The sequence below is a fragment of the Trichinella spiralis genome, assembly GCF_000181795.1.
Source record: "Trichinella spiralis strain ISS 195 chromosome Unknown Scfld4, whole genome shotgun sequence".
Classification (NCBI taxonomy): Eukaryota; Metazoa; Nematoda; class Enoplea; order Trichinellida; family Trichinellidae; genus Trichinella; species Trichinella spiralis.
Genome location: NW_003526943.1, coordinates 3,224,760 through 3,252,092, shown reverse-complemented (window position 1 = coordinate 3,252,092; position 27,333 = coordinate 3,224,760). Strand labels below are relative to the sequence as shown.

The 27,333-nt window shown below is 29.8% G+C and overlaps 4 protein-coding genes across 4 annotated transcripts; 2 read left to right on the top strand and 2 right to left on the bottom strand.

Annotated features, from left to right (window-relative positions):
- The first annotated feature begins 287 nt into the window (after window positions 1–287).
- Tsp_00814 (ligand-gated ion channel family protein) lies at window positions 288–14,702 on the top strand. The gene is made up of 23 exons (XM_003376572.1): window positions 288–441; window positions 2,359–2,511; window positions 2,841–2,969; window positions 3,024–3,250; window positions 4,198–4,317; window positions 4,372–4,473; window positions 4,817–5,156; window positions 5,392–5,641; window positions 5,906–6,105; window positions 6,159–6,291; window positions 6,474–6,664; window positions 7,216–7,284; window positions 9,632–9,772; window positions 11,122–11,384; window positions 11,718–11,858; window positions 11,911–12,030; window positions 12,085–12,186; window positions 12,247–12,441; window positions 12,634–12,976; window positions 13,175–13,349; window positions 13,477–13,676; window positions 13,851–13,983; window positions 14,396–14,702. Exons 1-23 carry the CDS (start codon window positions 288–290, stop codon window positions 14,700–14,702), a joined length of 4,188 nt encoding a protein of 1,395 aa, XP_003376620.1.
- Window positions 14,703–15,175: 473 nt separating this feature from the next.
- Window positions 15,176–20,393, top strand: Tsp_00815 (putative Zn-finger in Ran binding protein). Its single transcript, XM_003376571.1, has 9 exons — window positions 15,176–15,283; window positions 16,020–16,223; window positions 16,271–16,304; window positions 16,583–17,213; window positions 17,356–17,450; window positions 17,703–17,879; window positions 18,629–18,697; window positions 19,096–19,269; window positions 20,281–20,393. The coding sequence occupies exons 1-9, from the start codon at window positions 15,176–15,178 to the stop codon at window positions 20,391–20,393; spliced, it is 1,605 nt and encodes a 534-aa protein (XP_003376619.1).
- Window positions 20,394–21,425: 1,032 nt separating this feature from the next.
- Tsp_00816 (dentin matrix protein 4) lies at window positions 21,426–23,215 on the bottom strand. Its single transcript, XM_003376570.1, has 8 exons — window positions 23,007–23,215; window positions 22,861–22,953; window positions 22,669–22,781; window positions 22,449–22,599; window positions 22,244–22,392; window positions 22,084–22,168; window positions 21,757–22,021; window positions 21,426–21,440 (listed from the first exon to the last, which is right to left on the bottom strand). The coding sequence occupies exons 1-8, from the start codon at window positions 23,213–23,215 to the stop codon at window positions 21,426–21,428; spliced, it is 1,080 nt and encodes a 359-aa protein (XP_003376618.1).
- Window positions 23,216–24,500: 1,285 nt separating this feature from the next.
- On the bottom strand, window positions 24,501–24,812 carry Tsp_00817 (hypothetical protein). Its single transcript, XM_003376569.1, has one exon. The coding sequence runs from the start codon at window positions 24,810–24,812 to the stop codon at window positions 24,501–24,503; it is 312 nt and encodes a 103-aa protein (XP_003376617.1).
- Window positions 24,813–27,333: the final 2,521 nt, after the last annotated feature.

The window sequence follows — 27,333 nt, the reverse complement described above, 5'->3', positions numbered from 1 at the left end:
AGATATTTTTTAAGAGAATATATTAATTTTATTTCTTATTTAATAAACGTTTACGAACTTTAGATTCGGCATTGGATTAAATTGAAGAAAAAATGCGTCACTTTAAATGATTGGCCACAAAGTAATGAGTGTAATTTAGCGAAGCTTCAAGAAAAAATTGATTTAACACTATCTGATGGAGGTGTAAGTAAAAAATTATTTGTATCCATGATGGCATAAAAAATATTTTTTTCCGTATTTCATTTCTTGTATATTGTTTTAATAAGAAGAATATTTAGAAATCGAATATGTGCATTTCTGACGTCAGAAAACTGCATTTCCAAGCTATGCAAGCATTTGAAAAACATTTGAAAGAAAAAGCGGCAAGTTTGAAAGCTTATCAGCGACGTGAAATCATGCTTCATCGAGCGAAACAAGAAATGGAAACTTTTACTAGTGAAAGTGAGCATAATAATAATAATAATATATTATACTACTTATGAATAATAATTATTTTTCATGTCATATTAGGTAGTTTTTTATTAAATGATGTGAATCAAAATGGAATCGAAACATTTTACAGTGAAAATTCTGCTGTCGCATTGAAAGCAATGAAGCGGCATAAATCATGTGCCAAAAAGGCTGTATCATTTGAATGGATTGAAGAATTTTATCTTGAAAAGTTGAATGCAAATTTCTAACTAATTTTAATTTGAAAATAGCAGTTGAATTTTAATTTTTATGTTATGCTGTAAAGAAATGAATAGTGAATTGTCAGAAATGTCTTTACTGACAAAAGCAAGAATATGTATCTAGGCATTGCCATATTTCAAAATTTTTTGATAAGCATAGACAGCTTTTCAAAACTGTGCACAAAAGTTATCAGTTAAGTTTGGTGAGATTTTTTGATGAAATGCAACTAAACTGTACAATAAGAGATTAAATTGCTAATTTTTATTAACCTAATTATTAATAAAATAAACTTATTGATTATTTTTCACTTTCTGAATTTACACTGCAAATTTTATTTCAATTTTGGATACTTTTTGAACATTCCAAATATTATTAAAATTAAAAAATTTTAATTATCATCCAACAGTGTTATACAGTCTATGATTAAATTTCAAAGGATTCAAATTCTTCTTGAACAGTTAAATCAATGCAAAAATGAACAAGTGTGTATTTAATCAATTTATTTAAATTTTAAACAAAAACCAAAAAGATAAATTAGTGTGAAATTAGTAAATAATATTTAAATAAAAAGCTTTGCAATATTACAAAAGACTGTATCTTTCTAAAATAAAATTCTTTTGCACATGAAAAATGATCAGTATGACAATAAAAATCAAGGAAATTGTTAATTTTTTAAAATATGTGTTAATTTTTAATTTTCTTTGACTTGACTGCCTTTAGAAAATTGTATTTTACACAATTGATCTTGAAAATTGTGAATATTCAACGAACAAACCAAGGCAACAATATCAATAATGAATAGAAAAGTAGAAAAATTACAATACACAATTCAAATGTAAAGCAAACTTCATTTCACTTTATGTAATGCATTCAGATTTAAAGTTATAAATACCGAAAGTAAAATTTTAATTTCCTCATAAAATTTCTTCAACTCTTGTTACACTAATGTTAACTTGGAAATCGTACCATTTCATATTATGCATAACTTTATTAGAATTGCATGCTATACATAGTGACAACAGTCATGTTAAAATGGGTATGTTTATAAACCTTTATATTATAAAACATAGTTCGTTTTTCAAAAGTTATCAAGTTAAATTATAATGAAAAATATATAGATAAACTTTTCTTAAAAATTCCAAAATTTTTATACTGTTATTTAAAAGTATATTTTAGACCTTGTTCTATAATTGCAAAGAACAAATTACAAATACAAATATAATTTATAATTTAATAATGCGACAAATCATGCTGAAGATATTTTCAATATCATGAAAGCAATTTGTTTTTTTTGTAATTTCAAAAAGTAATATTGTTTTTACTTGAATAATTTAAATATAATTGCTCCAATAAATTTAATATTTAAATTTCAGCTGTGCTGATGGAAAACAATGAACAAAATAAGCATATCACGCGTCTTTTCCAATTTTTGTCATATTACAACAACCAGGCTGCTAATATTTCGGTTGAACTAATTTCAACCACTGCATCCTTATTAGTGTTTTCAATAAGTAAGCAGTTTGATTCAAGATTTGCAAAGCTTTGCAGTTTGCATTTATTTTATGAATGGAAAATTTTAAAGTTCACAAAAGTTTTGTTTTTCATTATAATTTTTATGTAAATTTTGTTCGATACTGCATTAAATATCTTTGAAATTATTAATAACAAAATGAAATTATTTCTCAGAAACAGAAGGTAGCGAAAGAAATTTGGATTTTGTTATCAGTATGATTTCCGTAACTGCTACTGAGAAAATACTGAAAGCACTTGCTTTGCAGAAAAATGTCAGTTTAATTTACGTTCAGAAAACAATGTCAGATTGGTTACAAGACAGCAGGGGTAAGTTTAAAAATAATATTGCACACGAAATGCGACAAAATTTTATAATTTTTTAAATTTAATATTATTTTCCATGTTCTTGCTTTTTTGTTTATGCCATGTATCTGTTGATTTGTCTTATATTATGTATAATGCATATAATAGACAATTTATTCTGTAATTTGATTAGCTTGCTAGCATGTAAGTATTTTCAAATAAGCTTTTTTTAATTTTTTGCATCGTAAATTTATTGAATGTTAAAAAATTACATTTCAGTACTGTTTGTTCAAAATTTCAATTATTTAATTATAGCTATGTATGCATTACTTATTTATTTTGTTTTTATTTAGAACTATCGAAAATATCGAACAACTTTATTCAAGTTATTCCACCATGGATCGCAATGTTGAATGTGTTTCGACCCCTTGTATATTACAAGCATCTAATTAACTTTACACTCATTTATGATAATAATCATGGTATTTCCATTTTTATATTAAAAACACCATGATTTCTACTGTAAATTTTTGTAGTTTATATAGATGATCTCAAAGTTCTGTTTCAAGAAAAGCATGTAAATGTAAATTTCTTAAATATGAATGATTTTTTGGAAGTTCGGCGTATATTGGAAAAATGCACAAAAGCAAAAACTCCGCATACTGTTGTTTTGATGACGATGGCAAATATGGCAAGAGAGATTTTAAAAAACTTTTCATTCTGCACTACAGATAACAATACACAGTGGATTGTAGTTACAAAAGTAAGATTGCTTATATTATTTATAAAACATACTATACAACTGCACAAAAATATGAATCATTTGCACGCTTCATTAACGGAGAATATGAAGCGCATAGTAATGCTAGCTGATTAAACTAATCTTTCTTGCTTTTTTTTCTACAAGACAAGCTTTGTTCATTTGATTTTATCTCAATCAATTACCGTGCATGCAGTGTTTGCATTGCTTTATCTGTTCAATTTATTATGAGTTGATTTAATATCAACTGCAGCAGGCAAGTCAGTTAGCCTACCTTTTCAATAGCCAAAACTGATCTGATTAAACTGCAAAAAATAATTTTAAAAAATAAAAAATAATCTAAAAAAATATTTTTTGAAGTTGAAATGAATTTTTTGTAGCGAAACTTAATTTTCAGTTTAAGATTTTAGAAAAATAAAAATATTTATGACTAATTTCTTATGGAATTAGGATATGAAACCTTACACGTGGGAAGATGACAATTTGAATGTTCTCTGGATACGTCCCCGCAACATTGGAACTTTTGATTACTTGGACAAGTTTATTTATTGGGCAAATGAGAAAAAGTTTGACGATGATTTCATTCAACTTGGAAACGAAGCAAGCAATGGCTCTAGTTGAATTTTCAAAATAAGACTTTTTTAATTTAGGTTATGCTATCATTCTTTTTCGATATATATCAACTGATAGTCTCACCTTTATCGAAATCTTCTTTAAATTTTCACTTCAACAAGGTGAATCTTAAAACTCTTATTCATGAATTTTCTTTATTTGATAATGTAAAACATAAAATACAAAAAGTATTGATTTGCATTAAATTTCCCAGTATACCTGCTTTCATTGAATGATATATTTTTTAAATTTGATTTTTAAATTATTAAAAAAGTCGCACTTTGTTTTTAATTCTAAAACCTTCATTATATACTTCATTAAATTATTTAGCAATTTAGAATGAGTTGACTCCTGTTATGGGAAAATACAGCACCATCAATAATATTACATTCATCCAAAATGTGGAAATGGGATTTTATTGGATATTTTCAAATTTAAAAGGCAGAGAAATTTATTATGTGAGCTTAAACAAATTGTTCAGTGCTACATTTTGCTGCTAGTTCACATTTTAGATTGCTAAGTGGAAACTAAATAGTGGTATAGATATATTTTATAAAACTGGTCTTTCTGATGCAATTGTAAATGCTCGACATTACAGAATTGCTACAGTTGAAGTAAGAAAATTTACTGGCGATACAGTATTGAAAAAGTAATTAATTAATTAATTAATTAAACCAATAGGAAGTACCTTTTGTAAAAATGTGCTATGAACCGAATACAAGTAAATGGTTTCTTTGTGGCTTTCTTGTGGAAATTATGGGAATAATTGCAGAACGATTAAACTTTACATATGATATTTATATTTTAAAAAATGATAAATATGGCGTTCAGAATAATGTTGGGCGTTGGAACGGCTTAACTAATGAACTGGTCGAAGGAGTAAGTTTTCTGATTTGCATTAATGATGAATCTTTATTTTCAATACATTGATGTTGATTTGGTAAAAGTAATTTTCAGGACGCAAATATTGCCTTGGCAAATTTTGCAACTTCAACAGAAAGAGAACTTTTTATAGATTTCACTTATCCTTTATATAAATCCAAAGGAATTACAATTTTAATGCAGAAGCCGGAATGCAAGCACAGCTTGTTTGCGTTTGTTTCATTAATGGATTGGTCAGTTTGGCTTTGCCTTGTTTTTACGGTTTTAATTGCCAGCGCTTTACTGACGCTTTTTGAAAATGTTCATTCTCACGACTGTGAAACTGATCACATTAAATACGACAATGACAAAAAGCGAACCAGATTTCCCTTTAGCGAAGGCTTTTGGTTTTGTTTGGAAGGTTTTACTGTACAAGGTAAATGAGAAATTTTGACAAAGTAATTTTTTAAATAAAATTATCTAGTAATGCTTAACATTAAATTTTTATCTCGTCTAAAATGTATTTTTTACTCATGTGTGTTTTTATCACTGTCAACTTTAAAAATTTAATAATAATTGTATATTTCTTTTACTTTGGTCAGAATCACTTATTAATTTAGAATTAATTATGAAGCTTTTAAAGCAAAAATTATGCTGTATTTGAAATGTAGGAAGCAACTGGACACCTGAGCATGACAGTGGCCGAATTCTCGCAACTACTTGGTGGATATTCTGCTTTATGATATTTTCTGCTTATACTGCATACATATCGGCTCTGATGTCAAAATCAAGTGAAGAAAATTTAATTTCATCATTGGATGATCTCGTAGACCAGCGGCACACACCGTATGCGACTGTTCTCAATTCAGATGCCGATTTGTTCATCAAAAGAATGGTTGAAATAGAAGATCTGTTTGAAAAGTAAAATTGCAAATTATTTATTCAATTTTATTCATTAACTTTTCTGAATTATAATTATAATTTTATTGGAAGTTTGAGTAATATTGTAATAATTATTATGTTTTAAAAATGATGAAAATATAATTGCAGATTTCTAATCAATGAATTTATATTAGCTATTTTTTGGTTCAAGTTATAAAAAAATACATCCTAGAAGATTTTGTTAATCTTCGTTCATAAAAATAGATAACCATTTAAAAAGTGATTATTTAACTTTTGTTGAAGAACTTGGAAAAAAGATATTCAAAGTCCAAACTTGACCGCAGAACAGAGAGTTAATATGGCACTATGGGATTATGACATTAAATACAAATTTTCAAAAATGCTTCATGAAATGCAGAATGCTCACCAACCAAGCAGTTTTACTGAGGGTCTGCAACGAGTGCTTAAATTAAACTCTCCTGAAGATCGCTTTGCATTATTAGGTATGTAAAAAAGCAGCTTAATGAGACTAAATAAATAGTTGTTTGTTTTTTAGATATGCGTATGTCAATGGAATATGAATTTATACATCATTGTCCACTTCGTCTTATATACACAAATTTAGATGCTCGATTATATGCTATTGGTGTTCAGCAGGGATCTCCTTTAGGTTTAGAAATGAGTGCTGAGTATATCGGATTTTTTTGAATTTTAACTTCATTGATAATGTTCACAATCAAACACTTTTTTGATTATCTATTTTTGTAAAAATTACATAGCTAGAGCATTTCGAAGAAAATAAAATAATTAAAAAGCATGTAAAAATTCAGTCAGAATTTATTTTTCTAAAAGATATATTATTCTATTATAGACTGGTAAAATTGACGCATGAACAACAATGGGAAGCATTGCTTAAAAAGTGGTGGTCTGATAGCAACAATAAAAGCAGTTGTCGTGGTCGCAGTGAGAAATCTGGTATCCCAGTATCAGCAATGCTTGGCATTATTATCGTCATGATCACTGGACTTATTACTTCGTTATTAAGGTTTCTGTGGTTAATTTGTATGAAATCAGAAAGACACATTTCTGAATTTAAAAATATTACAAATTTTAAAAGATTAGAAGATAGTAATATTAATAATAAAAATTCTTTATTTAATTCAAACAATTTGTGCAAACTTAATGTTGACAATCAGCCTGAAAGATCAGAAAACTTAGAAAGCAATTTGCAAGTGATCCCTAACAGCCACCTTCCAGTTGTACTGATTTAGTGATATGATTTTTATTCATATTAAAAATCTTCGTGAATGTAATGTTTTTCAAAATAAACTTTGGAAATACATGCATTAAGTGGCCATTTTATATATTATAAATAAATAAAAATAAATAAATATAATTTTGTTTTTTTCATAGACTAAACTTTCATAGAAACTTAAGACTTTTAGACTTTCATAGACTTTTTTCATAGATTTATATCATAAAGTTTGAAAATAGTCAGTTTTATCTAATAGAATTCAAGAAATGAAAAATTATACTTTAATAATAAAAATATGGATAACTCATAAATGTATCATTAATTACAGCTTAATTTTCTATTTATATTTTGTTTTTAGTTCTCTTTTTTACATGGATTGCTCTGATCTATGATGAAGTATTGTTTCTTAAGCAAAGTTATTGCTACTGTTAGCTCCATCAAATCAATATCGACTCTGGACGACTCCATAAAAAATTTTTATTAACTGTACTCATTCCTTTACCAGGTGAATAATTCTTAATAAAGTGGCATCCATACTTGCTACTGTTGCATCAATTTATCGCATTGTCCATCTTTTTTTGCATTGACCTTTAATCTACTCATGCATAATATTTTTTTTGGCTTCTGTTTCTAGGCCACTTTAGTTTGCTGCACCATGTAGATCGTGGTACTTAATTTAATTTTTGACTACATCCAGCTTACCTTGGACCATGCATTTTACGTACCGTATCCCAATATGTAAGACGTTAGTGCAGCTTCTGACCCTCATTTAATGCACAACAGCATCAGCAGTTGGACTTTTTGAAGACTTTGATTCAATCGCATGAGAAACACTAGCTTTACTATGAAGAGTTTTCAGTTCTTTACAGTATGGCTCTTTAAGTGCCTTCTGACCTAAGAAGCGCATCTACTGGCAATGTATCGCAATTTATGTTATTTTAACTATCTATAAAATTCTTCTGGTAAGAAATTCTCTTTCATCTGCGTATTCAATGGTAGGGTTTCTGTCATTGTCACAGAAAAATCATCCTTCACCGCAGACAGTGTTCCATACTGTTGTTGCTCAGTATGGGAAAGCAAACTGTTCATTGCTTTTTCATTGCTTTATTATATGAAAAAGCAATAATTTCTACTTAAAGTGGACGTAATGTGACGCTGCAGCTAGTTTATTGAATTATCTTTCAAAGTATTCTATTTTTAATGAATTGAAACTATACATTGATTTTATGAAATACAAACACATAGATATACATACGTGTTAAGTGTACTAAATTATTAAATTAGTCATAAGACAAAGAATACTTGCACTTATTCAAACACGGAAGGCAAGTTAACAGACACAAAAATGATAATAGCAGATCTTTTTAAAAATATATTATTTTGCAAGGGAGACACTTATTCATCTGAACAAAAATTTATGGATTTTTTGAAAGCATTTGTACAAATTTTCAGTAAGTGAAAACAAATATGGCTTTGTTGGAATTAAAATTACTTTTTATAGTTCTTGCAGCAACTGCTATTAGTTTCTTGAAATAAGATGTTGGTTAGTAAGCTTTTGCTAAATGGAAATCATTATACAAAGAAATTATTTGTGCTTTGCTTGTTTTCAATTTTTACATGCAGTGCAACAGAAACTTTCCGGATAAGTATGCATACTTTATAATAAGCAGTAATTCTTATAATCATTATGACTATTACTAATGCAATATTTCATTTATTGCAATGATATTTAAATTAAATGCTTTTATATTATATCTAAATTTTTTGTGTGAAATACTTTACTGCTATACAGTTTTATCACACTGAATGCACAATTCAAAATTTTGCACATTTAATTTGGTTTTTCAATATGAAACGAACATTATAACATATTTTTAATAATGTTAGTAATTTTATTGTCTTTCCTGAATAATAAAAAACAGGGGCTCTCATTTTTCCTAACGTACTCTGCCTATTGTTTACTAGTTCCATGTGGTTAGCATGAAAGCTCAGCGTTTCATTTAAGCAGTAATGGGTTAACTTTTTTTTCCTCAAATATTAATTAGTTTATTCTGCTTTACATTAAGTATTAAATGCAAATATAATGAAGAATATCAATTTTTCTAAAATACTATTTTTTGTTGTAAGTGAATGCACTCAATATTAGTAAAATTAGTTGATTTAATTTTTTAATGCTAATGTTGATATTTCTGCGTCTGGTGAAGCCTAAAAAATTTCTGTAACTTATAATTACCTTTAAGCTTATTTACCAACCTTGTTCTACGTACTGCTCAACATCTGAAAAACTTTTATTAGTTTGTTTGGCGTTCCCTAGTGTTGCGTTGCGTTGCGTCTGTGAGAGCACCATCTTACTTTTATATCAATCAGAAAATTTAATTTTCTATAGCAAAATGAAAAATCTGAAATTATTAATTTAAAGAAAAAGCATTCATTTGCTATTTTATAGAACTAAGTCTGAAATTTGTTTTAAAGTCAATTATAACTGATTATTCCACTGACCTCAGTTTGCAACTTTCCTAAATCCTTCATTTTAGTCAACTTTGATGAAATTTTATTAAATAATTATATTTATTTCAAAAAATATGAATCTTTTGACAACTTATATAAGGTAGAAAAACTGATTGGCAATGGGGAAAGAATATATAACCAACAGAAACTAAAATAACGCATCAGCACGGTAGCCAATAAACTTCAATTGCAAAAATAGGCAGAGTTCAGTTAGTGGAAACAAGAGAAAAATTTAATTGTGAAATCAACATTTTAAAAATCTTTAGGTATAATATATGATGAAAATGAGGAAGATGCCAGCCTCAGCAAACTCATCACTCTATTTCAAACCATTTTCATGTACCAGCATTCTGTAGGATATCCTACAGATAAAAAATTTGACATAAAAATAGAAGTTTCTAATGATGGTAAGTTCTGAAAACTCTATTACTGCTTATTCATGAACTGTTAAAATAAAGATAAAAGTAACATTAGTCATATCTGTTGCATTTTTCATTCATAATTAATTACTTAATGTTTCATAAAAGTAACACTCTGCATCTATATTTGTTTTAAATAATATATTTTATTCGATGATTTTTTATTATTTAAATTGTAATATTATGATCATTTATCAACAATTTTCCTTAGTGCATTGTTAATTGCAATTTAACTCCAAATTTAAATAAAAATAAATAACTTTAACATTAATTTAGTCAAGTACAATGAAAGCATCGATGCCCCTATAATATTTATCAACTTTTCAATCAATAAGGATATTATAAGCCAACTGAGATCGTTGTCTGTGACAAATGGCATACCAGTTGTGCAGCTTTATTTGGAATCTTGGTCCTATTCATCATCAGAGACAGGTCTGAGGACATTTTTTGGAATTTAATTTTTAAGACGTTTTTTACATTACATGAGACTTTATTTTAAAATGTACTAATTTTACAAATATAAATTTCTAATAACGAAAATTTAAATCATACAGTAAATGAACTATTATTTATTTTTTTGATAATGGATATAAAAAATATTTTTAATTAAAATTATAATTTTTTTTCAGAGCAATTCGAGGATCCATCAGATTTTGTTACTCTTGTTCCACCGTGGATAGTAGCTATGGGATTTTTGAAATCATTTTGGAAAAGAGAGCGGGTTTCATCCTTTACTATTTTATATGACGAAGACCACGGTAAATGTTATGAAATTTTATTAAAAATTTAAATGTTTTTGAAAGGTCTGAGTTTTGAAAAGCAAACGTTACATTTATCTGCTCAATTAATTACAAAAAGTTAAACGTTTTTACACATAATGAATTTTTGATCTTTATTTATGCTCTATTGTAATTCATAATTTGTTATTTATTCATATTTAAATAATAAAATCGGAATAATATGCGAGCAATTAAGCTCAAGACAGCATACTAAGCAGCTAAAAAAGTAGTTTTTATTGTTGTTGTAATAAGAGAGATGAATGAATAAACGCTCATGATGACTCTATTAGTCATGTCACTGCATTATTTATCAGTTCTTAAGCTACATATAATAATAATTTTGTTGAACAGTTCAAAGGATTCTAGTACTCTTTAGATAAATATGATATGTTGGGCAAAGCATGCCCTATCTAATATGTACTGAAATGTAAATGAATATTTTATGAGAAAATGCTAATGCGGTAAAAGCATTGCATGCAGTAAAATTCAGCTAATGCACATTTATGATAGTTTAATGCATATGCAAAATACATTAACAAGAAATGTTATATAATTTAGAGTATTATACTGTTGCCCACTCATTACAACCATCAAGAACTGGAAATTTTACTGCAATAAAACTGTCGCCAGAAACAGATTCACAGTGGATGCCAATGTGTTCTGGACCTAACGAAAACATTACTGTGCGGACATTCATTATGATCTGCAATGTTGGTACAGTAGAAAAATATGCCGCTCGATTAGAAAAATGTGTCTTATTCGGCTACGTTAATTTAATAGTCTTTACTATGGTAGTGAACCTACTTGTTTTATACTTTCATGTAATTTTAAAAAGTACAAAGTTTTACAATGTAAATTTTACCTGGAATGTAAATTTACGTTTAAATTACAATGATGGAAGAAACTGTTAGTTATAAGGTAAAATAAATGTCATTAATTATTTTAGGATACCAGACAATACAACCAACAATTTAAGCACGCAAGAATGTTATTAACACGACCATTTACCACGGATGCATTTCAAATTATTGACAGATTTATGGAATGGGCAATGAAGAATAATTTCAACGAACCAATGTATAAGATTGGAAATGAGGCATGAATGTGATTATCATATATTTTCAATTAAAATGACTGTTAAAATTAAATTTCAGGTTAAAATTTCATTTTTCATGGATTTATCAACTCTCATATTGGCACAGTTTAATCAATGGAAAGAAAACTCTACGTTCAGTGATACAACTGTGAATTGTTTTGTAGAACAAAGTCAACATTACCGACAATTCAAAAATGAGGTAGTCTAAATTTTAGCTAAATGGCACGCACATTGCATAGATATTTATTTAGTGCAAATGGTATTGCACATATGGTTCTTATATAGCATTTGAAAAATCTGTTTTTGCTCAGGATATTGTTCTTAACACTTACAGAATTGAAGCAAATCATGAAGATAAAGATATATATTTGGTGTGAAGTATTTGTTGTTGTTACCTTTATTTGCTTTTTAGATGATAGTTTCAGGTAGGAAATTGGACAATGTCAAGAGGAATAAGATACGTGAATAAATTTGGATTTTCTTTGGAAGCAACAAAAGTGAGGCATTTCAGAGTGGCGACATCTGTTGTAAGTTGTAATTCTTAAAAGATTTGTGATAAGTTTTAAGGAAAGTAAAAAATATTTTAGCTACCTCCTTTTATTGAAGAATACAGTGAGTACCCAGGTGGTCCGCTTAAACTCCGCGGCTTATGCATTGATTTATTGGAGATACTTTCAAAGTCATGCAACTTTACGTATGAAATTTCAGAAATTTTAGAATCTGTGGGTGTATACAATGCAATTGGCAGATGGGATGGTATTGCAGGTGAATTAATAATTGGAGTAAGTAGTTATTTTTTCTTATTAAATTTTCAATAAATTCAAAATTCAGCAATGTTGTAAATGGTCTCTTGACAAATATTAAATTAAAAGTTTTTTTTAACTTCATAATTTGGGTATGTTTTTAAGGAGAGAAATTTGTTTTTTAAACTCAAATAAGTATTTAAATAAGAACTTGAAAATGACCAATTTTAGAATGCAAACATAGGATTGATGACTTTCGTATCAACTCCAGAAAATGAGGATGTAATAGATTTTACTTATCCATTTTATGAAAGAACTGGATTAGCATTGTTGCTTTTGAAACAAGACTACAATGTTACAGTATTCAATTCTGTAACTTTGATGGAATGGCCTGTTTGGATTTGTACTTGTCTTGCAATTTTAATCATGAGCGCCGTTTTGACTGTAATAGACCGATGCAGCCCTTTCAGTTATCGTAACAATAGATCCAATTATGGAGAAGATGATCCAGACAATTGTATTTTTACTTATAAAGAAAGTTTATGGTTTTGTTTAAGATCATTCACACCACAAGGTGAAATCTTATTTTTTTTTATTATTATTCAAATTTCTATAATAATCAGCTCTTTTTTTATTTTGACTTTATGACAAAGATAACTAATTTTGAATACACGAATAATTTATTTAAATGATATAAATAGTTCACTTTTTAAAAACAAACATTTTACTTTAAAAAAGTTGCTCGTAAATATTGAAATTTAAACTAATTCAGGAGGTGGACAAATTCCAAAAAGCATGAGTGGACGAATTGTGGTTGCTTCATGGTGGTTCTTCTGTTTCATCATATCTGCTTCATATACAGCTAATTTAGCCGCAATGTTTAGTGCTACTAGAGTTGTGACTACAGTTACAAGTTTGGAGGATTTATTGGAACAGAGTCGTATAAGGTATTCTACAGTATTGCATTCAGCAGCCGAAGCTTACATCCAACGTCAGGCTGATATCGAAGCCAATTTTTATGAGTAAATTTTTTTTTAATTTTGTTTAAATAGTTTTTAAATTGTTTGTTTTTAGAAAATGGAAAGTGGCCGTAAAAAGCAAAAAGTTGACGCCAATTCAAAGAGTATCCTTATCAAATTGGGACTATCCAATGAAGGATAAATTCACTGAAATGTTACGATTAATAAAAGAAGTTGGTCAGCCATTGGATGTTGCTTCGGGAGTGAGACGTGTACTTGAAACTAATTTCCTCAACGAAAGATTTGCATTGATTGGTAAATGCATATATTATAATTTTATTTTTTAACTTTTTATGTAAAACAATAAATTTTTGCTTTATTAATTTAAAATTGATTTTTTATAAAATGTGAATGTTTTAAAAATTGAATTCAAATAAAATTTTGTTTGTATTTTATAAATATATTCCTTCATTTTTTGTTTTGTTATAGGACAACAGTCTGTCTTTGAATATGAAGCATTATTGCACTGCGAATTAGAAGTAGTTCCTCTAAATCTTAATCTGCTTCCAAATGTTATAGCAGTGCAAGAAGGATCATCATTGAGAATGAATTTGAGTAAAGGGTAATGCAATATTTATAAATAGTGACATTCTGTTGTGTATTTGTTTGCAAAGATTAACTAATTTTGCGCTTTTCATTGAACTGAATATTAAATATTATATTGGTTATATAATTAATTACAAGTCAGTTATTTACTATGAACTGCTCAGCTGTTACAAATAAAAATTCATTATCTTTTCTAGGAATAATATTATTAACATCTGTTTATTAATTTTATTAATTCATTTATTTATTTTATAATAATACTGTCAAAATTATTCTTAAAAATTGATTTCTCTAAATTATTTTTTGAACATTAATATGTGAAAATATTGAAAAATAATTTTTTACAGTGATATCATCAAAATTGTCAAGTAATTACAAATATCACGTTTTTTAATATTACCAACTCATATTTTTATTAAATGTTACAGAATACTTGAGTTGGTAAATCAACAAAAGATGCTTCAGTTGAAGAAAAAATGGATGGATGACAATCCAAACAAAAAAGACTGTTCCAGTTATGCAACGATTACCGGAATGTCCATAATGGATATCATGGGAGTAATAATATTCATGTCTATTGGAATAACATTCTCAATGGGAAGATTTTTGTGGCAATTTATAACTCACAAATGCTTGCATAATCGAGTGTTTCCAGAAAAAACAGAGGAAATGAGCAATATAAGAATTTCAAACATCAACACAGTATCTATATTGCCTCCAGTTGCTATCCAATAAAAGAAATAAATTAGCATAAATTTCAAACGTCTTTTTTCAATTGACACGATATTTTCCCCATTTAATGTCGTTATATCTGATTCCTGTGATGTATGATGGTATATTTATTTGTAATTATTTGTATTAGAAAAAATAAAGCGTTTGATGTGAACGTAGTATAGTATGAAATATGTACTTTATTACTATTAAAATTTACAGTATAATGTTGTTTTAGTTACTTAAATCAGCGTATGTGAATAAAGTGGACTTGTAAAATTTTTTTGTTGATATACTTAAGTGTTAAAATATAAACAATTTTCGAATATAGTGTATAATTTTTGAACTTTATCTTTTGCTTTATACAATTCTTATTCGTAGATACTACGTAAGCTGGAATGTGTTGCTTATTCGTTTCGTGGCGTTTGTTTGGGTGACATGTTGGTTTATTAATAGAAAAGTTGTCATATTTAGATTTGCACTAGAGAGTATGATTTATGGATGCCTGTGGGAAGAGACGACTGGACAATGACAACTCTATAACGTTTAAAAAACGTTCTAAACTTTCTCCTTCATCAGAAGGATCTTTGAGCTCAAAAATTAAAGTGAGTAAATGCTGTGAAACATTGATGACAGCTATTAGAACATTTAGGATATTTTCAATTAGTTTTCGTAATGTCTTTTGTTTAGAATGGCGTAAAGTTGCGTCTTAAAGTAAAGTTTCTAATATTGTTGAACAATTTCTGTTGTTTATGTGAATAGTATGGTTTTATGTTTTAAATTGGTATTTTTTCTTCAGATGATAGATATGAATTTTAATTATTTTGAATTAGAGTTGAAAAAATATTTCATTTTGTTTTTAAATTACATTTGTTATCTTTTATCTTTACAAAGTATCGAAATGAGATGTTATCGATTAGAATGCTGGGGTTAAATGAAATTTAATTTGTTGAATAGGATCCCCGAAAGATACTAATCAATCATTATGACATATGTCGACGAATAACTGTTTCCTCAAAGCGACCATCTACTGAAGAGGTAGTAATTACATTTCACCGTTGGTATATGAATCTGCATTATGCTTGTATTTGTAGATTAGCAAAGAGCTGAGCAGTCAGAGTGAAGATATTTCTACTTTAAGTAGTGATGCTTCAATAAATTTGTAAAAATGAAGTTATTCCAAGAATTTCAAAGAAAAAAATATAATTTTTAATTTTAGAGAACAACAACCAGTTAGGGTAGAAAAAGTGCAGTCACGACTTCCAAAGCATGAGACAGTAACCTATATTTACGTGATATTGTTGAATTGTATACATTTGTATTATGGATTTGAATTTATAGCAAACTGTGGATACAAGATTGAACTTCTCATATGGATTCAAGATTGATCGAAGCCGTTTATGTGGATTTCAGATTGATCAAATTTCCGAAATCTGCGAAAGAAACCTTAGCCAAGCAGTACGGGATGGTGCTACTCTTACGCATTTTTATTTTTCCAGACCTGATGTTCTTGTTGTACCTGGAGGATTGTTTCCAACTAAAAAGGTACTTTTTATTTATTTGTATGTTGTTATCTAGCAATATGTGTTTAGCTTGAAAAGAGGCGTTCGGATTTGGTGAATAGAGGTAACTTTTATCTTTTGTTGAAAATTCTACATTATATATATATATTTTTTTTTGATTTGAAATGCTAATGTAGCAACTTGGAGATGCATGACATGTAACGGTAGAAACATTGATGCGTTGTCGTATTGTAATTTGTGCATGTTTCCGAGATCATCAGAGACAGTTCTTCCTAAATCGACCGCATTAAATGCTGAAAAATCAACTGTCGGCAATTTGTCGTCGGGTAAAGATTGAAATGTGAATAAAATTCCATTTTATAATGTTTGTTTGTATTTCAGAAAAGCACGGTGTACAGGGTGAATTGAATTTGAAAATGCCGAATGAGAATAAGAGAAGCGGTGAGATGTCGTCGAATTCTTTTACGAAAAAATTCAAGCCCAGTGAAAAGTGTATAATTTGTGGTTTGTTGTTGGATTTTGGTTCCGGTAGAAAGTGTTCATCGTGTGAAAAATTTAATTTTTACGATCCGGTTACTGATGTGAGGAGAAATGTGATGAGAACGACGAAAAATTTCGACAGCACAATTCGGAAAAGGTGGTGGAATAGACGCAGATTTGCCTCAGAACAAACTTCGGTTCTCAGTGGATGGACATGCAAGGGATGTTTGTTTCTAAATAAGCCTATCAGTCAGATTTGCTTCCGCTGTGGTTGTTCCTCAGATTCTGTCGAAGGTGGTATTTCTTCTTCGGCTTGGAAATGTCCAGCTTGTTTTGTGAGCAATGATGATACAAATAGCAAGCGATGTGTGAATTGTCTTGCATTGCGTCCTAGTAAATTTTCTATGAAAAATGAAAAATGTTGGAGATGCACCGGCTGTTGCGTTTTGAACAGTGGCAATTTCGACAACTGTTTGCAGTGCAGAATGCCACGGTCAATTTTAAAAGAAAATACATCCGACGTTTCTTCTTCGTACGTTTGTGAATGATGATGATGATCTGTATCATTTTTTTGGATGCTTTTCGTTTCTGAGGGGCAGGGAGCGAGCGAGCGACAAGAGGGGGATATGTACTAATTATTTGCATGTTTACCATTTTTTTTTCTTTCATTTTAGAAACAGCCAGTCGCTTACTGTAAGTCATGATGAAACTGCTGGTGATGTGCAGAAATTTCCAGATGAATCATCGTCGACCAAGAGTGATTTACCAAGTAATTTCTGGACAGACAATGTTGTTAATCGAGAATAAAAATAATCGAATGGTGGATATTTTGTTTCTTTTTTTCTTCAGAATGGTATTGCACTATATGTTTTCTTGGGAACGCAGCTGAACAGCTTTTTTGCTCTTCTTGCAATGCACCCAAGCCGGGATCTGTCTTCAAATCTGGTAATTGTTTTCTGTTTCGCTTTGCATATTCATAATTAACATTTTATGCCAAAATGTTCTTTTTTTGTTCTTTCAGTAAGTATTAATTTCGCTACTACAACAGAAGACGAATCAACTGACGTGGCAGAAAATGGCAAAGCTGTGGTCGATGATTCTTCGACATCTGTTGGAACAAGGGAGGGCAGTGGTGATTCCAACACGTCTGCAGTGCATTTCAAGGCACCTGATTTGTCTCCGCCACCGTCACCACTTGGTACAACTGAAAGGCAAGCAGATTTTGTTGAAACTCAAGCAGATGAAGAGCATTTATGCAAATTTGGACAACCGCAGCCGAAATCCAATGAACAACAACAGCAGCAACAACAACAACTGCAGTTGAATACATCTGATCGAGTTCTGCGCAGTGCTTTGAAACGTGGCAATAGGAAAATATGCAAGAGGAAAGTCCATTTTTCCGAACCCTTGCACACTGAAACTGTATTCAATTCTGATTCATCGGTTCTTTCCATCGTAAGTTTTCTTTTCAAACCAATGAAAATCGCCTGCCCACAACTTTTTTATATTTAATTTTTTTTTGTTCATGATTGTTCTTTTCTTTTAAACATTATTCTAATTTTTTAAACTGTTTATTGTTGAATTGATGTGAAATGAAAATGTAAAATAATTAATAATATCAGTTTTGTATATATATAAATATCAATTGTGATTTATTTTATTTGAAAAAAAACAAATGTATAAACTTTTTCAAAATTTATTTGATATTTATGAATATTTAATATCTTTTTTTTCATTTTTTCAAACTTTAGACTGAAAACAGCGCTGCATCATTGCAAGTATGCGGCACACTTACTCTTCCTCCTACTTCTACTACCACCACTACTACTACTACTACTACTAGTACTGTTGAATCGACGAATATTGTCACATCATCGATTAATTCACCCACAACGGGACTTTTCTCCAAATTATCTTCTCCGGCTACAGAAAAGGAAATTATTTCAGAACAGAAAGCAACTTCAACATTACCATCAGTTCGTCTGGGTATTGAATCGGAACCTGTATTTGCCAAAAGTATTGAAAATGTTTTTTTATTTTAATGCGAATTAATTATTTTTTATTCGTTGGCTTTTGTATTTAGAAACAGCGAAAAGATCATTATTTTCCGCCAGTGATGAATTGACCACTTCTGCACCGTCATTTACTTTTAACTTTGGACAGCAGAAAGCTTCTACGGTTGCGGGTACTTTTTTTTAATGCAAATTATATTAATATTAAAATAATTTCAATTTTTAAACAACTTTTAACAACAATACGGCAATGGGAGGTTGGTCTAGAAAATATTGGTTTAAACTGCAAATTAATTAATAGATTTCCAATATGCTATAGTTCGTTATACTGTTGTTGTTGTTGTTGTTGTTGTTGCATCTGTAAGAACAAGATGAGTAGGAATATATTTTTGCTCTTTATAGTCACTAGTACGGAAGATACGAAAATTTCCAGTGCAACAGTATCGCCGGCTGATGTTATCGCCAACGCTTTCAAAGTAGCTGAAACGGATCTTTCTTCGTTGTCTTTTCCGGTATTTCAGTTTGGAGCAGCGATTGGTGATCCAACTCCATCAAAATCTTCTTCTACTACTCCAGGTACTTTTGTTCTTGTCCGAAGAGTTATTTTTCAATTATTATATTATAAAAATGGATGTTCTTCTTTTAGCGAGCAGTGGAAACGTGCTAGCATCCCAGACTTCTTCGGCTAGTGGTAGTATTTTCACATTTGGCACTGGTAACTTTCCATCAACTACTAGCATTATTACAACACCAGCAACAACTACTATCAGCAGCAGCAGCAGCAGCAGTAGTACTAGTAGTTCATTTGTTTTCAACTTTGGCAGTACTGCTGCTCAGTCTTCTCCATTTGCAAAACCGTTCACGTTTCCTTGTATGCTTTTTTTTTAATTTAAATTTTTTAAAAAAATAAAAAATAATAATTTTCATTTTAGCATTTTCCAGTAAAACTCCAACATTATCGACACAATCGATCGCGACAAATTCAAGATTATCTTTGCCTTGCTTGACCACCACTGCTAGTACGACAAAAACCGCATCTTTTCCAACATTTTCTTTTCCTACTCCTACGTCAGTTCCATTTGCTTTCAATTTTGGAAGTAGTAAGTATATGAACGTTGTAGTCATTTTCAAAATTTTGGTGTATAATTGTTTTTTTTCTGCTATATTAGGTAAATCTGAAGCCTCGGTAACGGCAACAACGACGACAACACCAGCAGGGGCGGCGGCGGCGGCAACATTCAATTTCGGATTTCCAACTGTAGTAACAACTTCTTCAACTAGCAGTGCCGGTACTCCTTTTTTTTCATTTTCTGCAAACGCCGCATCAGCAGCCGCTGCTTCTCAAAGTACGTTATTCTATAGCATGTTTCACAAGTCAAGTATACAAGTATTATTTATTTAAATTTTAATTGTTCTGTTTGTTGTTGTTGTTGTCGTCTGCTTTTAGCACCTATGAATAATTCTGGCTTCAATTTTCAAATTCCATCATCCACACCAGGTATTATTATTTTTTTTTATTTTTTTTTAAATAGCAAACACAAATTACTTGTGATGAAAATGGATGTTTTTCTTTTAAAATATTTATAGCATTTGGTTCCAATATAGCTGCTTCAATGACTCCGACATTTAATTTTTCAACTGCTCCTCCGTCTGTTGTTGGTGCTGGCGTTGGAACATCAGCTCAACCTCAGATTGGGTAAGATATTGTGTGATATGTTTATCAATGATGGTAATTTTATTGAAAAAAAAACTTCTTTTTTTTTCTAAGTACTCCGTTTGCCGGTGCATCTGACATGGGCAGTAGTGTTTCAAAAAGACCGATGATAATAGCGCGGCGTAAAAAACGAAGAGCATGATGATGCAATGAATTCCAATAGCAGCAGCATTATATATATATATACAATGCATCATTTGGTTGTTTACGCTGTATGTTTTTTTTCTATATGTTATTATTATTATTAATATTATTTTTTTTTAACTTTAGTAATTTTTATATGGAATTGTTTTATTTGCACTGGAAAATATTTGTTTGGCAATGGTTGTCATTTTTTTTGACATTTTTTCTTGATTGCACGTTTATTAATTTACTTGTCTGCGGTTGCAACGACCCCAGAATAGAAGACTAAGTAAAATTGCAAGTTGATCAGTTTGTTGTTTAAATTAATTGAACTGTTCAATGAATTCAATTGAATTGACAGTGAGGGAATTGATGATGTGTGTTCTTTTTTTATTTAAGAGGTATAATAGTTTTTTTAATGCATATTATATGCATACTATATATATTTATAACAATATTTAGTATTTAATATGTAGTTTAAAATTTTTTCGTAATTAATTATCGTTGCGTTATGAATAGATAAATAAATATGCATTTTTAATCTTCAATATTTCGAGTTTGTTGTTGTTGTTGTTACTGCGATATTTTTGTTCATAAAAGTCGAAGCGTTTTAAAAAAATATAACATATTCGATTCAGTCGATGGATAAGAGCACATATTGAAAATAATTTGGCTAGATATTATTTATATGATTGCGCACTTTATTGTTGAATGTTATGTCATGAAAAATATGTGAAAAAAGTAATTTTACAAAAGTTGGATATTTTAGTAATAAAGACAGGGGAGAGAGATATATTACCGTAAATCAATCTGTCTTTATATATATATTTTTTTTTCCAACATTTAAATTTGTTGGAAAAATCGATTATTGTTTTATCAGTGTGAAATAATCCATTCATTCATTATTCTTCTGTAAATAAACGCTGTATGTTTCTGTTGCAAAAGATAAAATGATGGAATTTGTTTTATTTCAACAAACAAAGTCAGTGAAAGAAGCTAATTAATAATTCAAAGCGAAAAATAACAAACAAAAAATCAACAGTATTATGTTAACAAAAATGTTTCGAATTTTGAATACCGTAAAAAATGCCTAACTGGAAAAGAAGCTTATTTGTAAAATTATTTATTTAAGCTTGCTATTTCGTAACAGGCTGTTGTTGTTGTTGTTGTTGTTGTTGTTGACGAATAAAACCATTGTTGTTGTTGAATAATCGTGAAAGAATAACTTGCCTGTGATTGCCACCAGCTTGGATAATGCATTCGGCTAATTTGAACAAAACAATCTCTAAACGACGGTTTACTGCTATTAAATGCTTGTCAGCTAAAACTGGTGACACCGGATCCGAGGCCATGGACTCTTTCAAAGCGTCGCCCAAACTGGACGGGCCGAAATAATATTTCAGCAATGTCCAAACTGTGCTCGGACGTATTACACAACATTGGACCAATGGCAAGATTATATCCAGATCATCGAAATCTGAACGTCCAAAACTGAAAATACGTCACAAAACAAGAAATGAAATAATTGAAATTATTTTTTGATTATTTTTTACCCTCGTCCATTGTCAACATGGACAGTGGCTACTTCGACAACATCTTCGAAATGAAACATATCCATATGATGACGATCCTGATTACCTGGATTGGAGATGAATTGAATTAGTTAGTAGAATTAATCGAACTGAATGAAACTGAATCAAATGAATTAATTACCCATTAAAAAATCCAAAATACTCATATCAATAAGATCTAACAACAGTCTGCCTTCACTGAATGGTGATGAATTGTTGCTTAAAAGTCTCGTTTTACAATAGCTGTTATCCAATTGCCATTCAGCTTTTTGCCTCATTTTCGAATAAGTTCTACAAAATTAAAAGTATAAACAAGCGAAAAAGAAAAACTTATCATCTGTATATACCTTCTGTAAGGAGAAATGATACGATCGAATGGCGTATAGGGTGTATCGATGAACATTTGCAATGAACCTTCAATCGTATCCGGATTGCCACAGATTGCCATACCCGTCATGCAGTAATATTTGCAAACACCGACAAAACATACATTTCCAACTGAAATTTAAATTATCAAATAATTTAAAGTCAACCGTATTGTTCTCTTTTAGCAATTGATTTCAATACCTGGAGATACGAAAAATGTACTGTAAAGCTGCTGATCGGCGAACTCTTTCAATTCTGAAGTCATATTAAAAACCCGACCAACAGTAGGAATTGCGCGATTATAGCCTAATACTCTGAAAGGAAAGAAAAAAATTAATGATGGTTTTTGTTTTTAAATTAAATTAAATTATTCAAATTTATGACAACAATTACTTGTCCAAATGAAACGCGGCAATTTCAGCATTGTGCCGTTCAAAATCACTGAAGTAGAAATGATTCGGATCCGCTTCGTGATTGCGATCAAATCTGCAAAATTTAAATAAATCCAATTGAACAACAATTAATTTCAGCCGATTCACCTCATCGGCTTGAAAACCGCTTGTCGACCATTTTTGAAAGTGATCAGCAATTTCACCTGCGTTCCGCCTTTCATTATGGCCGTCTCTAGTACAGGCTCTTTGCTCATCAGTTGCAACACATCTCGCAGAGTTTCTTCGCTTTTGTAAACTTCACAACTATTTATAGAGCTCAGAAACCGTTGCCACGCAGCCCCCGGACCATTTTCCATTAGATTTCTGTAAAGAATATGAAAAAAAATATATATGTATTTCACTATTATTATTATTATTATTATAGACAACAGTTTAAAATGAAAACAGTTCCATTTTAATAACACATTTTTTTCATATTCAATGAATTTGCTTTCTGACAAGCTTGTACAAAGCAGTTTTCCTTATTATTTCACATTTCAATTTATCAATATACGTGGGCTAGAAATTCAACACTACACGTGTATTCAAATAAGACTGTACATAGTACTGTTTGAATAATTGTAAAGCAGGCAAATATTTGACGCAAAATATCTAAAATTCAAAATGACGAATCTCTTGTACAAACAAACAGTTTCACAATTGACAACATAAAATAAGTAAATTATTTATTTTCAAATGAAACAAATTCAAATTGAAATAAAGAAATTCAAATCTTCATTTGATACGATGATCAACTGTGCTCAATGAAAAATGAACATCTTTCCAAATTTATGTAGTCTATTATTATTTAAAAAAAGAAATATATCAAATTTTATATTTTTTGTTGAATAAATTTTCTAAATAAATAAAAGATAATAAACAAGCATTGCTTTTTAATTATAATTTCTGACGCGTTCAATGCTTCATCGGATAATAAGTAGCAAGTTATTCTAAATATCAAAATTAATATGCTTGCATAAAATATGTTTACTAATGAAATAGCTTCTCTCTCTTTCTGTCTCTATCACTGCTGTGCGTATGTTAGAGACTTTATTGATACAATTATGTCAACATGATATAATATTTACATAGAAAATTCAAAAGTAAAAAGCTGTTAGGTTAATTAAGGAAATGAAAATAAAACAGATGATCCATATGAGAAGTATGTATTGCGAATTATGAAATTAATGAAATATCACTGAAAGTAAATTATCACTCATTAATCGAACAGTCAGCGGTTATTCAATTGCTTGTTCAATCAAATTGCTGAACGTGGAAACTGGTAACAGATGCTCAAACGATGAAGAGAAACTGCCAGAAAAATGAACCAGTAAAATCAATCAAAAAGTGATGATAAACATCTCCAAGCAATTCATTTAGTTGAACATTAGAAAAGTTATAAAATGTAAATGCATCTGTGTGTAGATGATGTATTTAAATTAAAATTACAAAAAAAGAAACAAAAAATTGTTTTCATTAATAAAAATAAAAGTTAAATTCAATTATTTATAAAAGATTACGATTGAAGAAGATTATTTGAAGAAAAAAGATTAAATAAAACTTCAGAAGATGAACAATGAATAATAATAATTATTATTATATTTACATTTCATCCGACGTCGGTGGATAACCGAAACGATGATTACAATCGGCGGTGGGTTTCACCCGGTGCCAGTCGATAGCCGAGAGTCGTCGCAGTTGTTCTTGAACTTCAATACTGACCGTATCCCAGAAAAATTTCCTTTTCAACGAATTAGAATTCAAATCGTTGCCGCTCTGCGGTCTGGGCAGCAGAACTTCAGGAATGTCGACTTTAAATAGGTGGATGCATCTTCTCTTGACCAAGTATATTAAAATGAAGAAGCCAACAATGTTGACCAAGAGCAGGGTGAAATAGCGAATCCGAAAGCGCATCTGATTTTTGAAAAAGCCCTACTGACTGCAAACGCAGCGGCAATACTGTACAAGTACCGTACCGTACTTTGACGTGGGTAGATCCGAGTCTCAGATTGGTGACGACGATTGTCGTCAACAAGAGATGTCGCTTACCATGCAAGCAGACCAGCCAGCTGCTAGCAGCTACCCGGCTAGCAATTTATTATTATTCTTAATTATTAATCTTTTCTCTCGTTATTCTGTTACACGCGCGTCAACCGCCACTGATTACGCAACGTACGCATTCATTTGCTAAAAGAAAAAAATGATATATTTCATATTTGTGAACAATAAATTATAGAAAACCAAACATAAACGAACCAAAAAAAAGAAATCAACTTATTACTGTTTCCCCCTCAATCGGAATTTGTATATTGTGTTGTGTTGTTTGCTCAGTCGATCGAACATTATTCGCTGTTATTATTTTTTATTCAAATTTTTATCCATTTATCAGAAATTAGCATAAATTGATGGAAAATAATACGAATTCAGGCGGCCCGATTTTCAACAATTTTGCCCATTTCATTTTCAGGCTGCTTCAATTTGAAAATAACCCATTTTTTGTATTTGGAGAGATTTTTATCACAAACGTTGAGCGAGAAATATATTTCTTTTTCGAAAGCAAAATACATTCAAAATTGAAATAAACAACATTTTCAAATTTCATGATAATTGTTTTGTAAATTTAATATAAACAAAAAAAACACGTTCAAACTGACCGATCGGTGTATTATATTATTTATTTCATCATGAACATTTGAAAACGAGGCATATTTTTCATTTTCCATTTCATTTTTCACTGAAATGCCAAAATTGACTAGTGTTGAAGCGGAAAATTACGATGCTTCCCAACAATTCGCACATCACCGAACGTCGGTTGAACCGGACCGCAGAGACAACGGCAGACAACAATTGTTTGCCCAAACAGAACATCCGGACCAACGATATTCATTTATTTGTCCAATTGTTGACAAATATTCAAAAAAAAGTAAACTTATTTACAATATGATTGATTATTATGATTATTGAAAACACACAGTTATGCAAATCGATCCGTGTTGAATCAAAATTTATTTCACTCACTGAAGTTTACATGTCAAACAAACAAACAAATCGTCCAATCTGATCTACAGGATCAGTGGTTGTAGTTCGTGAAAATCATTCAAATTCACATCCGTACCTTGTTTTGTACATTACTGGCTTTTTTACATTCAATTTTAAAAAAAGTAATAATTTTTTTCATATCCACAAAACTGTTGAAAAAATAAATAAATACTTCATTATCCTTTACACGTACATTTTGAAATTCAAAAAAATTTTTTAAATAATACAGTATGTCAAGTTGCCATGTCAAGTCATGTAATTGGCCATAAAAATAGACAAACTGTGTCAGCGGAACAGTGACAGTTTTTTTAATACATATATATATAGAACGCATTCGATAATATTTAGTAGAAAATTTTCTTAATTTTTGTTTTTTGTATATTAGTTTATTTTCTTGACATTTAAGCTACTTTTTGCACACTGAACTACTGTTGGAAGTGATAGACGGCAAAAGGGAACTGATGCGTATGAAAATTTTCAACTGACAATTGTCCTGAATAAAAAGAAACTAAAATTCCATTAGCCAACAGAAAATTTTGCTCTGAAAATTTGTCAAAGCCTTAACAATGGACTAAATTTTTCAATGCACCTGTTCCAAATTGTAATTTAATTTAGTTTAAATTAAAATAAAAATTGCATTCATTCATAATGGAAATATACTTTTTTCTTCAACATCATTTCAATAGTGTAGAAATGGAAATTTGCAAACTTCGGACACTATTTGCATAAAATTACAGTCGAAACAAAGTTTTCGGTTCAAATCATGAGCAAAAAGAAAATATTCTTCACGCCAGTTGAATTCAAAATAGCCTCATGATAGTTAGAAATAAATTTTAATATAAAAAATTGCTACGCCTCCGAGTGATTAATAATAAAGTTTTCGAAAAGTGCTCGAAGATGAGCGAGCGACGAGTTGCCGTTTTTCATAGATTGAACAAATTTTGTCGGGCAAAAATTCACATTCATCTATAGAAATGGCTGACCGAATAAAATTCGAATCGAAAATCCCTTTCCCTGCTTCTACTTTTCTTTTTCTTCAACTCACTCCATTTATTCACCACTTCAACCTGATGACGAATGGAAATTTTAAAAATTGCAAAATTTCACTACTTTTTGCTTTCGAAATTTGAAATTAAAATTTAAATTAAAAATATAATCATAATTTTTCTATTATGCAATTATAAAAAATTAAAAAAAAAGAATTCGAACCTGAGTAATGAATAAGCCACTGATTGGGTTTCGTTGTTTCGATTGGTCGTTCAGTTTTCAACATGGGCCGCAACGCATAGCATTAAAGCAGTAGAGATGACACTGAAAACGCTCGTGCCAGCTGAACAATTGAATCAGCCAATAATAAATAAACGCCAATTTTACAATCTTCATTAATTATCATCGT